Source organism: Dermochelys coriacea, chromosome 8 (assembly GCF_009764565.3).
Source record: "Dermochelys coriacea isolate rDerCor1 chromosome 8, rDerCor1.pri.v4, whole genome shotgun sequence".
Taxonomy (NCBI): Eukaryota; Metazoa; Chordata; order Testudines; family Dermochelyidae; genus Dermochelys; species Dermochelys coriacea.
The window spans coordinates 46333390-46346550 of record NC_050075.1 but is presented as its reverse complement, the minus strand read 5'-3'; the positions used below and the strand labels follow the sequence as shown (position 1 = coordinate 46346550).

The window sequence follows — 13161 nt, the reverse complement described above, 5'->3', positions numbered from 1 at the left end:
CCCTACAGCTGGTGTCCGACCCGTCGTACCTGAGTTGGGGAGCCCATGTGGGGAATGTTCAGACCCAAGGTTTGTGGTCCGCGCAGGACCTTGCCCTGCATATAAACGTCAAGGAACTCAGGGCGGTCCGGCTGGCATGCATGGCCTTCCGTTCGCATCTGGAGGGCAAAGTGGTCAGAGTTCTCACAGACAACATGGCCTCTATGTTTTACATCAACAGGCAAGGTGGGGCTCATTCCTTTTCCTTCTGCCAGGAAGCCCTCAGGCTGTGGGACTTCTGTATAGCCCACGACATTTGCCTACAGGCCCACCACTTACCGGGCGCCCAAAACTCATGGGCGGATCTCCTGAGCCGAGATTTCTTCTCTCAGCACGAGTGGTCACTACACCCCACGGTGGTGCACAGGATTTTCCAAGAGTGGGGAACTCCCCAGGTGGACCTGTTCACAACTCGGCAGAACTGCCGGTATCCCCGTTTCTGCTCCGGAGGGGTTGGGAGTGGGCACCATCTCTGATGCCTTCCTCCTATACTGGTCGGGCCAGCTTCTCTATGCCTTCCTCCTGATTGGCAAGGTCTTGGAGAAGATAAAAACTGACAAGGCCCGGGTCCTTCTGATTGCCCCGCCGTGGCCCAGGCAGCATTGGTACAGGACCCTCACGAGCCTGGTAGTCACCCCACCGTGGCCGTTGGCATCCCACCCGGACCTGCTCTCCCAGGACCAGGGCCACCTCCTCCACCCCAACCTAGCAGCACTCCACCTCACAGCGTGGCTACTCAATGGTTAGTCCAGGAGGGAAGGACGTGCTCAGAAGGGATTCAGTGCATCCTCTTGAAAAGCAGGCGGCCCTCCACGCGTCGGGCCTACTTGGCAAAGTGGTCTCGGTTTTCCCGGTGGGCAGTTGAGCAGGGCATTTCTCCCCTGGTTGCTCCAATCCAACTCATTTTAGACTACATCCTTCACCTTAGAGCCCAAGGCTTAGTACCCTGTCCGTCAAGGTGCACTTAGCAGCCATATCGGCCTTCCACCTGCCGGTACAGGGGCACATGGTATTCTCCCTTGTTATGATTGGCCGATTTCTTAAGGGATTGGATAGTCTTTTCCCGTACGTTAGGCCCCCAGTCCCACAGTGGGACCTGAACTTGGTGCTGGCCCAGTTGACGGATCCCCCTTTTGAGCCACTAGCTACATGCTCCTGGTTGCACCTCTCCTGGAGGGTAGCCTTCCTGGTGGCAATCCATGTCAGCTAGACGGGTCTCGAAACTCAGGGCCTTGACCTCTGAGCCCCCATACACTGTGTTCCATAAGGATAAAATTCCAGCTCTGACCACATCCTTTGTTCCTCCCCAAGGTGGTCTCCACCTACCACATGGGTCAGGACATCTTCCTGCTGGTCCTCTGTCCCAAGCCCCATGCGTCCAGTGAGGAGTGCCGCTTCCACACGCTGGATGCGAGACGGGCTCTAGCTTTTATCTGGAACGGACTAAGCTGTTCAGGAAGTCTTTGCAGCTGTTCATTGCCTCAGCCGAAAGGACGAGTTGTCAGCCGATCTCCACTCAGTGGCTCTCCAACTGGATCACCTCATGTATCCGTACTTGTTACGACCTAGCAGGAATTCCCCCCCCCCCGTCGATTGTGAGGGCACACTCTACTAGGGCGCAAGCCTCGTCGGCTGCCTTTTTAGCCCATGTCCCCATTCAGGACATTTGCAAGGCTGCCACATGGTCTTCCGTTCACACGTTCACTTTGCATTACGCGATGGTCTCTCAAACCAGGGAAGACGCCAGGTTCGGCAGGGCTGTACTCAGTCCCGAGAGTCTGTGAACTCCTACCCACCTCCAATAGATATAGCTTGGAATCACCTATTGTGGAATGCACATGAGCAATCAGTCGAAGAAGAAAAGACAGTTACCTTTTCTGTAACTGTGTTCTTCAAGATGTATTGCTCATGTCCATTCCACATCCCGTCGTCCTTCCCCTCTCTCGGAGTTGTCTGGCAAGAAGGAACTGAGGGTGGGGGGAGTACACAGCGCCCCTTATACCGCACCGTAGAGTCACCACTCCAGGGGTTACTAGCGGTGCTCCCCTACGGGTACTGCTAGGGAAAAAATTTCTGGCACCAGTGCACATGGTGAGCATGCACACCTAATGTGGAATGGACATGAGCAACACATCTTGAAGAACACCAGTTATGGAAAAGGTAACTTTTTTTTTTAGAGTTGGCCAGTTTTTGAAACCTTAATTTTTTTTTAGAGGCACTGACAGCGTCCCCTGCTTCTTGGGTACCATGGCAACAGGTGTATTAGAAATAGCTATTAGATTTATTATTTTTGTTTTGTGCCTCACATTTGTGCATACAAAAATAACTCGTTCTAGCCCTGCTGTTAAACATTGACCAGGCTTTTCTGTGCGTACTGCGTGTAGCGATTGGCTTTATTCCAATACCTCCCTCAAACTGTTCAGTCCCCAGCCATGGGAATAAAGTGTTGATAATAATTTCCTTGTAGAGATATTCTTTGTAATTCTGCTGTTTTGAAGATACCACACAAGATTCATATTTATCCATTGTTCCACTCTAAGTCTGGGGATTGTGCTATTGAGGTGACATTGCTTCTGTTTTCTTCACCCTTTTAGATGTGGTCATGTACATTCTTTTCTGGTTTATTTCCATCACTGGCTTATTTGATGTCTTCATTTTTGAACAATATAGAATAACAAGAATATAGATGCTCAGGATACTGGCTGTTGGTCTGCACAGTACCTGAGTAGAGGTGGGAAAAGGTCATGCTCAACTAAGATTCTGAAGGCCAAAAACTTAAGCTAGGTCAGGAATCCCTTTTTCCTACACACAGGAAGCTGAAGATTCTGGAGTTGGAAATCCTGTGCGCTAACTTCAAAGAAGCAATTGTTCTTGGAATAGTGTCCTTATGGGTGCTCCACTTCAGGTGCCTGTGTACCCCACATGCCTTCGATGGGGGATTTTCATTAGCAGTGTCCATCCAGCCCACTCACGCACCTTTTGATATCCTCGTGCCCCACACCAAGGCTGTCTCAGGCTGTATAAGCAAACCATCCTCAGTTCCTTCTCACCCACTTCAGCCTGAGATGGAGCTTAGCGTGTCTGCATGGTGTTTGCGTCCGCTTTTGCTGTGCTTGTTTATCCCAATTTAGCTAGTTAGTTTTTAGTTGGTAGTTTGTGTTTTTAAAAAAAAAATTTCTTTTCCTCTGGGGAATCCTCTCTGTGGAGGTCATGCCCCATGTCACTGGAGTTTAAACTTTGCCTCTCCTGTGGAGAGGCTATTCCAATCAACAGTGGACACTCATAGTGCCTTTGCTGCCTGGGAGAATTGCACTTCTCTCAGAAGTGTAACTTTTGTTTAGTCCTCAGATCTAAGGCTTGGAAGAACCAAGAAACCAGGCTCTGACTGCTGATGGAGCATTCCCTTTGCCCTGCTTCAGAGCCAGGTCACCCCCCTGTACGTTGTTCCTCAGTGGTGTTTAGCACCCCTTCGACCTATACACAACAGTCTCCCAGAAAAGGGAGATCCTCAGTTCTCCTGTGAACATGCTAAGAAAAGAAGCTCTAATTCACCCCCCAAGGAACCCCCCTCAAAAAGACCTTGTTGCCTGACTAGGTCCACATCCTCAGAGATGATGTCGTTGAGGCTCGGTACCATGGAGGCAGAGAGTTCCTCCAGTATCCCCTTTCTCAGACGTGAGGCATGATACTCAAGGACCTCACCACTCCTGATGAGAGCAACCCTGGATGCCACTCCCTCCTGCTTGTGGTCCTCAATGGCCAGATTGAGATCCCTGGGCGGCTTCTGGCAGGTAGTTCTCTGGGGCTCCAACCCTCTCCTATTAGGATGGTAGGGAGGCTCAAGCTTCTCCTCCCCAGCAACAGGAGAAAACATTTGAAGCCCAAGAAACTAGAGCAGATGAAGAAGCCACTCCTCAAGCTACCATTTTGTCATCTTCTTTGGGTGAAGCTGCAGTGCCTCCTGCTTCATCTATGACGGATGACTTTCAGCAGTTCCATGATCTCGCTAGGTGGGTAACAGAATCTCTACAGATAATAAGAACATAAGACGTTGTATACTCTGTACTCTGCGACACCAGCCAGAATTGTCCTTCCTATCAACAAGGCTCTCCTGGAACCTGTGAAAACCATTTGGCAAGCCCCGGCTACGGTGGTGGCAACGTGTAAGAGGACTGATTTTTTTAAAAAAAATTATATGTCCACTAAGGACTCTGAGTTCTTATTTTCCCACCCTCCACCTAACTCTCTGTGGTTGATGCAGTTAATGAACTGGGCAAGCAACGTCATCATAAGTCCACCCCATACGACTGAGACCAGAAACACCTAGACCTGCTTGAGAGAGAATCGTATTCATTGGCAGCCCTACAGATGTTCTGATGGCAAATTACAACTACATAAAATGTAAACAGTTTGTACTGGTTATTGAACACTTCCGCCAAACCAAAGGGACCAGTTTCAGGCCACAGTGGCTGAGGGACAATTACTAGCCTGAACATCTCTTCAGGCAGCTCTGAATGCTGCAGATAGCACAGCCCACTCTATCTCTACGGCAATGGTGATGATCAGAGCTTCCTGGTTTACAGCTATCTGGCTTCCCCAGAGAAGTCCAGAATATGATAGAGGACTTCCCATTTGATGGACTCAGTCTGTTTACGGAAAATACCAATGTGTCATTGCGTACCCTTAAGGATTGTGGGGCCATGTTACACTCATTAGGTGTCTATACACCTGCAAACAAAAGGAAGTTTAGTAGATCAGGAAAGGCTCAAAGACACGGTCTCATGCGATTCTCCAGGTTTCAGAGACCAACGCTTAGAAAGAGACAGCTTCCAAAGAAAGAGACCTTCTAACCCAACCGATGTCTACACAGAAGCCTTCATCATCAAAGTGGCTGTTTTGACGGGATGGTCAAAGGTTCAAGCCCCCACTTCTGTTCACTTGCCAACTATGATGTTTTGCTCACCTCCCTCCATTTGGAAACCAATTCTCCCATTTCCAACCTGCATGGGAGTGTATCACCTTGGACAAATGGGTGATGGAAATAATATGCTACACCATCCATTTTACTTACCTCCAGCCTCCTCATTCCACTTCTCCATCCCTCTTTATGGACTCCTCTCATGAGTTGCTGTTCAGACAGGAAATAAACTTCCTTCTTTGTTCAGGAGCAATAGAACTTGTCCCCGGTCAGCATGGAGGAGAGGCTTCTATTGAGGTATTTACTTATACCAAATTAAAATGGAGGGTGGAGGCCAATCCTAGATCTAAGATTCCTAAACCAACTCGTGAAGCCTCAGAAGTTCAGGATGGTGATTCTCTGGCAGCTATAATTCCTTCTCTAAATTCAGGGGGTTGATTTTTGGCCCTTGACCAATACGCTTGTCCTACAGAAAGTTCCTGCATTTTGTTGTACATGAGGATCGTTTTCAGTATCAGGTGTTTTTTTGGCTCTGAGGGTTTTCGAAAGTTCTATCGGTGATGGCTGTCGACCTGCGTAGTCAGGCAATCGTACTCCCCTGCCTTGATGACTGGCTGCTCAAGGGTTAGTAGTACCAAGAGGTGTCATCTGCCACAGCGAAAATGCTTTCCCTGTTCTTAGACTTGGGTCTGCAGTTGAATGTTGAAAAATGTACACTAGCTCCTGTTCAGAACATACAATTTATAGGAGCATCCTTGTATTCTTTAGCATCCAGAGCCTTCCTTCCCATGGACAGGTTTGTGACATTATCAGACCTTTTCAGAGTTATTGCAAAGAGCCCCCAAACTTCATTTTGAAACTTTCTTCAATTCCTTGTTCACATGGCAGCTTGCACCTTTGTGACAGAACATGCGAGATTACAGCTTTGCTGTTGCCAGGGGTGGCTCAGATCAGCTTACTCGCCAAACACACACAGCCTGGACAAAGAGGTGTCAGTTCTCCAGCAGGTGACTCGTTCCCCAGACTGGTGGAACATTCATTGCAATGTAGGGGCAGGGATTCCTTTTCTTCAGCGGACACCAGCAGTAACCATAACCATGGATACATCTCTGTTAGGATGAGGGCACATCTAAGTTCCCTGTAAGCTGAGTGGCCACGCAGGTGCTCAGGGACCCTACCCAGGGACCTGCTGCCGCCGGGGCGCCCCTCTCCCAACTCAGCCTGCTGCTGCCGCCGGAGCACCCCTCCCCCAACTCAGCCTGCCAGGGTGGTGTGGCCTGACCCAGACACAGCTGGGGCAACGTGACCCTGGCCAGCCCTCTCCCAGCCTGGACCAGCTGTGGGAGGGCTGCCTATTCTCCAGCCCCAGAGCTCCCATGGTGGGGAGAGGTGCCTCTCCCCTCCAGTCCAGGTGCTGCTTCAGGGAGAGAGGGCTGAGGAGGAGTCCCCTCTCTCTCTCTCTCTCTCTCTCTCTGCCGTAGCCCTGGAGCACCCTCCTGCATCCCAAAGCCCTCTGCCCCAGCCCAGAGTCCCCTCCCATACTCTGACCCCCCCCGGCCCCACCTCCAGCCCATGAATTTTGTTATGTGCACCAATATGAAGGAGGTGTGTGACACATCACCTTCATATTGGGGCATATAACAAAATTCATTCTGCATTGGGTGAGAAAAATTAGAGGGAACACTGGAGCACACCTGGTGCTCTCACAATACAGGGCAAATGGTCACCCAAGAAACCATCCTTCATATCAACTTACTGGAGCTCAAAGCAGTCAGAGTACGTGCCTTCATTTTCTGCCTCTCATCAGGCACAGATCTATCAGGGTCATGATGGACAACATGGCCTGCATGTTCTAAATCAGTTGGCAGGGAAGAACGAGATCCCTTTCCTTCAGTCCCAAAGCAATAAGGTATTGGAAGGTACATAAAACATCACAAAGGAATCTCAGCAATGTATCTTCCATGCAGACAAAACATCATGGGGAAAAATACCTGCTGAGAGCATCTGCCAAGACTATGAATGGGAGCTGAATCTCCAGAACCTGGTTGAGGTTTTTCAGATTTGGGGATTTCCAGAAGTGGATGTTTTTACAACAGCTACAAAAAGAAAATGCCACCTGTTTTATTCAAGGGGGAGTTTAGGTCCCAGTCCCCTAAGGGATGCGTTTGATCCTCAGAATGGTTAACAAAATCAAACAGGAGAGGATCAGAGTCATTCTAAGCCTTGATGTGGTCAAGGCAAGCATGGTTTACTTACCTGTTTCATCTAGCTCACTGAATGATGATAAATCTCCCAGTCACACCTCAGCTCCTTTCTCACAACTGTTGCATCCCAATCTGAGCATTCTTCAATTCAAGGCGTGGCTCCTTGATGGTTCATGGGGCTAGAGCTGTTCTGTTTTGCAGAGGTACAGCACATATTAAATAGTAGGAAAGATTCTACCAAAAATACTTGCCTTCACAAGTGGAGACGATTTAGTCACTGGTGTGAACTCCAGGAAGTAGTCCCACATTCTGCCTCACTCCTCTTTTTCTAGAGTACCTGCTCCATCTAAAGAAAATAGGGCTGTAACTTAGTTCTCTCAAGATTTATCTGGCAGCCTTTAACAGCCTTTCATACCACTATTGAGGGGTTCTCCCTCTTTGCTCAGCCAACAACTGCAAGGTTCATGGAAGGCCTGGGAAATCTCTTTCCACCAGTGAAAGTCCATACTCCTGTTTGGAAACTTTAATTTGGTTCTTAAGTCTTATAAATTCTCCCTCTGACTGATGGCAACCTGCTTCTTGTCAATTTTCTCTATGAAAACAGCCTTCCTAGTTGCTGTTATCTCGGCCCGCAGAGTCAGAGACATGATGATGTGCTATTAAGGCCCCCTTTCAGTTTTCTACAAGGATGAGGTTTCCTTACATCTGCATTCCAGGTTCCCTACTAAAGCGTCCTCTGAATTTCATCTGAATCGGATCATTTACCTGACAGTGTTCTTTCAGAAACCTCAAGTCCATTGTGGAGACTGCTCCATACTGTAGATGTCAGAAGAGCGTTATCCTTCTATGTACGTAGGACTAAACCAGGGGTGGCCAACCTGTGGTTCTGGAGCCACATGCGGCTCTTCAGAAGTTAATATGTGGCTCCTTGTATAGGCACAGATTCTGGGGCTGGAGCTACAGGTGCCAACTTTCCAGTGTGCCAGGGGATGCTCGCTGCTCAGCCCCTGGCTCTGCCCCCACTCCACCCATTCCTGACCCTTCCCCTGAGCCTACAGTGCCCTTGCTTCTCCCTGCCCCCAGGCTCCTGATCGCGATGTGCAGGGAGGGAGGGAGAGGCGCTGATCGGTGGGGCTGCCAGTGGGTGGGAGGAGCTGGGGGTGGGGTGGGGGAGCTGATGGGGGGCTGCTGGCCTATTACTGTGGCTCTTTGGCAATGTACATTACTAAATTCTGGCTCCTTCTCAGGCCCAGGTTGGCCACCCTTAGACTAAACCATTTAGTAATTCCACTAACTGTTGGTTTAGTTTCAAACAGATTAAAAGGCTCTGCTTTTTCTACCCAAAGGCTTTCAAAATGGATTTCTGGGTACATTACAACTTGTTACACTGCTGTCAACATCTCAACCTCCTATTGGTGTGTCAGCTAACTCAACAAGATGACAATCTACATCTACTTAAAAATGTCCCAGTTGCTAAAGTCTACAGAGCTGCTACATGGTCTTCGGTACATACCTTCTCCAGACACTCTGCCTTAATCGATGCCTCCAGATCTGATGCAGCAGTTGGCAATGCATTACTTGACTCTGAAGCTCCCACCTCCTGATGGGGCTAGTGCTCCATCTGAAGTTGAGCATTCATAGGGACAGTACTTAGAGGTCACTCACTCTGTGCAGGTTTCAGAGTAGCAGCCGTGTTAGTCTGTATTCGCAAAAAGAAAAGGAGTACAAGTACTCCTTTTCTTTTCACTCTGTGCAGTAACTGTTACGTAGCTCACAAAAGCTTATGCTCAAATAAATTTGTTAGTCTCTAAGGTGTCACAAGCCCTCCTTTTCTTTTTGCGAATAGAGACTAACACGGCTGCTACTCTGAAACCTGTTGTTTTTTGAGATGTGTCCCCCTCTGGATGCTCCATTACCTATCCTCATTTCCCTTTTCAAAGTCTCCTTCTGAGACTCAGCAATGGAAAAGGAACTGAAGGCGGTTCACCCGTACAGCCTGATCTAGCCTCAGCATGGGGCTTGAGGAAGTCAGTAGCGTGTGCACAGGCTGAATGGACACTGCTAATGAAAATCTCTAACTGAAGACACGTAGGGTACGTGCTTACCTAAAGTTGGAGCTTCGATAGGGAGACACCTCTCAAACTACAGTTACTGCACAGAGTGAGTAACCTCTTTCCCTGTCATGTGGAGTAATTGCATGCAGGGAAGAACAGCCATGTGCTTGGATGTTCTTAGGTTGCAAGTAGCTAGTTTTGCAAGCTAGTTTTTTTCCATTGTAATAGCAGCCTGGATAGAATGGGCCATTTGTGGTTGTCCTTATAAGTGATGCATTTGGGTTAAGCCACAAGTGATGTATGTGGGCTAAACTACTGTTAATAATTTTTCTCCAGATGTCAGAAATGGATCTTAAGGCCTTTGGAAGCGGCATTGATGTTAAACCAGGAACTCCACCAGTTACTGGTAGAAGCACCACTCCAACCTCCAGTCCTTTCCGGTAAATGAGCCTTTTTAAGCCCAGAATTTCATATAAAATCAGTTCTATATTAAGTATTGTAACTAGCTGTTTGCTCATGTTAATGAGCACATCCCCACTCCTCTTTTTCTAGAGTACCTGCTCCATCTAAAGAAAACAGGGCTGTAACTTAGTTCTCTCAAGATTTATCTGGCAGCCTTTAACAGCCTTTCATACCACTATTGGGTTGCTAACTATGAATGTTAATGGGGATGAGGGGGAAGGCTATGAATACTTCAAAATAACGCTTTAAACAATCAACTATCTTAGCACAGCAGAAGCAGCATTACAGTATGTCATCAGGTCTGCTAACGGTTATGCCAGAAGGGTACTACCCTGAAACATGAAGATTATTTTTTTTAATTTGTGAATGAAATTGAAATAGAACTGAACAGTTTTTAGAAGTGATTCCTGGGAACGTAGTGGCGAAAAGACTTTGGGATGGCACTGTGATACGTTTTAGAAGCTATTCTGTTTAAGGGTAGAACTCTTACCTGAACTGAAGATTGTCATCTAGGGCATAAACTAAAGCCCTTCTTAAAACCCTATGCCTTAGAAAGTAAACATAGTGACAGCAACTCTGATGGAGTCTTATGCTTCAGTGCAGGATTTACAAACTGTTCTTAAACTCTGAAATTAGTATATAGACTGGCTTGCAGGTTTATTTGGCTGATGTATGAAAAAATGTAGCAGATTTTGCAGAAAAATTTAGTAACGTTGAGATTTATGTTGCCGGCACACAACTTACACAATGCTCACAATGCTACTTGAGGGAAAAGCCTTTAGTAGAGTAGAAAAGGCTAGAAAACCAGACATACTGTAATACTCCCTGGCTACTAGGAGTTAATGGAAAAACCTGAAGTACTTTGTGGGAGTTTTTATTGGCCATCTGAACAATTGAATTCAAGAAATCCTACACTAATTGGTATTATGTCAGGCCAGAGATTTCAAAAGTAGCAAAAGGAGAGGATCCTCTTTTTAGTTCATACTAGTCTTCCAGTATGTGAAAATTTGAAGATTCATAAAAACCAGTAGGATTTTTGGCTCCTTCGACATTCAGGGGATGAAGATTTCAATGACTTCAGATTCTACCTCTCCATTACACTTCCAGGAGAGGAAGAGGTTTTGGTTCTGGAAAGGGTTTTGTTTTTTTCCCAGTTACTGGGCCTGAAATAGATTGTATTGTAACCCAGACTGACTTCATGTGGAGTAAGGAGAAGAGTGTATTTTCAGAAACTGAGGTGGCAATGACTTGCAGGCACTAAAGTTTTTAAAAATCCACAATGCAGAAATAGAGCTAGAACATTCTGAAGATTTCAGAGGAATGTAAACATACATTGCCTATGAAGACTACAAATGAATTGTAATTCAAATTCACTTTTGCACAATGTGGACATCTCACCTGTATCAGCCCTCAGTGTTTTTGTAAACTTTATTTTAACAGGAGGTTATATTTCTGTGAGCTGATCCATTTGACTTGACTGTGGTTTTCCCCCTGAATACAACGTAAGAGCTCAGGTGGATCCCCAATGTTGTCAATTGGTGAACAAGCTCAAAGCATTTTTGTATTGACATTTTCTGATTGTGTCCTGGAAATAAGAACGTCTTAGTTCCAAGCATTCATATAATCTAATGTTACTAGTGTTAACGCAGGCATGTGCTAGTACCTAGATCTTTGCTGAATGTATGGCCTGTAAGGGTAGAAGTATGGTTCTGAATGGGGCCCACTTAGTCTCAATGTGCCCTTAATATCTAACTACTTGGATTTTTTTAAATAATCTCAAATCATCCCTAGGTTTTTTTTGTTTAATATTGTGGCTATACAGGTTCTGAATGCATCAACACATGTTGGTACATTGCTTGTTGACATCGAGATAGCTGAAATTTAATGGGCAGGGAATTAACCTTATATATAGTCTCTTCTTCACTTCCAAAATCCCTGCTTGGTTTCAGTCTCGGAAGCTTAATGTTCTATTAGATTACAATGATTGTGTTAAGATTCTTATGTACAGAATCAGTTGTCTGGGAATGTTTTAGGGTTTTGTGCAAAGAGCATTTCTGCTTTCTTTTTTGTGTAACACATAAGGTAATTTGTTTTTATTCAGAAATAAAAAAAAATTGATTACAGTACTGATTCATTGCCTGTATCTTTGTAATTGTCTATCCTTACTCTTCTGACAGACCCTGCAGTTCTGAAGCAGACAAAACTCCCATTGAGAGGCTTGGGAGTTTTGACTGCATCAAGGCTAGAAATGTATGTATATTATTGCATAGTTACAAACTCGGTTGGGAAATGCCGAAGCCAAGTGCGTATGCACACACTTGTTCTTCCCCTGTATGTATGCGTTTAAGATGGTCTTCAATTATTGTATTAAATACAGTACTACCATATTTTTTTCCTAGAAGTTTAGGAGTCTAATGTTCAGCATCTTGTTAGTAATCTTTTTTCTCTTATACGTACACAATTATTGATTTAATAGTTCATGTGTATCCTAAGATTCTAGGGGAAAATGTGTGTAGTACTGTGTTTGAGCATGTGCCTATCAAATTAAAAACATTCAGTGCTGAAGACTTAAAGTGCAACTTAAATTTTGACATTTCTGATTTTTATTGAATAATTCCAGTTTTTGTTCGACCGGCTTTTTAATAATATTTCCTGAAACCTTCTGATGGGGGAGAGATTCTCAACGGATTTTCAGTTCCCTGCTTAGCTTAAGGTCTTTTCAGCAAGATAGAAACTGGTTGCTTTATACAAAAGAGAAAATACTAGCTACACAGTGTTCTCAGATATGCAAATCAAGCCATCTAAATCTATGAGTAGCTTCTTTCCACTATGGTAATTGGACTGAAAATTTTGTACCTTCTGTAGTTAGAAAATGGGCTATTCGAGTTGACAATATCCCTTGATGTGTACTACTACTTCAGTGTTTAATACAGATTTTGAATGGAAATTCCAATTTTTCATTGAAAGGAGATTTTGAGGGGGTGAGGAGGGAGAAAATGTGAAAAAGCAGCAGACTTCATGACACCAATATTCTGATGGGTTGCAAAGAAAAGGCAGTTAATGTGTAAAATCAGCAATCAGGAAATATTTGAGAAATTACTGAAATGCCTGTCCCATGCACTTTATGGTCTGCTACAAAGATCCCTTCTCTTGCACACCTTAGCAGAACCTGAGGTATATTGATGGAGGGCCTCGGGCCTACTCATCTTCATTGGGTCAGCATGCAGTTGGGGAAGATGAGCTGGAAGATTCCAGAGAGCCATCGAGTCGTAATAATTTAAACTTGTTCAGGTTGAAAATTGTAGGAATAAATTGACTTAAACTAATAACAATTCGGGTGACTTAGTTTAGCTATGCGTGCGCACACACTCTGCATCAGTGCTCATGTAGTAATCTTAACAAAAATATATTGCACATGTTTAATGCATGATATTTAAAGCAAATCAAACCCTATTTCCTCATGACCAAGACCATGCATTACTCC

At 45.6% G+C, this 13161-nt stretch overlaps 1 protein-coding gene across 46 annotated transcripts in view; it reads left to right on the top strand.

Moving 5' to 3' along the window:
- The window catches only part of PRRC2C (proline rich coiled-coil 2C), a 123021-nt gene that overhangs the window by 102981 nt on the left and 6879 nt on the right, over nucleotides 1-13161 (top strand). For 45 of the 46 annotated variants that reach the window (XM_038412175.2, XM_038412176.2, XM_043491192.1 and 42 more), the window contains one exon: nucleotides 9552-9655. In XM_038412175.2, coding sequence (XP_038268103.1) covers nucleotides 9552-9655 — 104 coding nt within the window. Of the gene's footprint in view, nucleotides 1-9551; nucleotides 9770-9869; nucleotides 11802-13161 lie in introns of those variants that run through there. The other variant, XR_006273885.1, reaches the window with a different exon arrangement.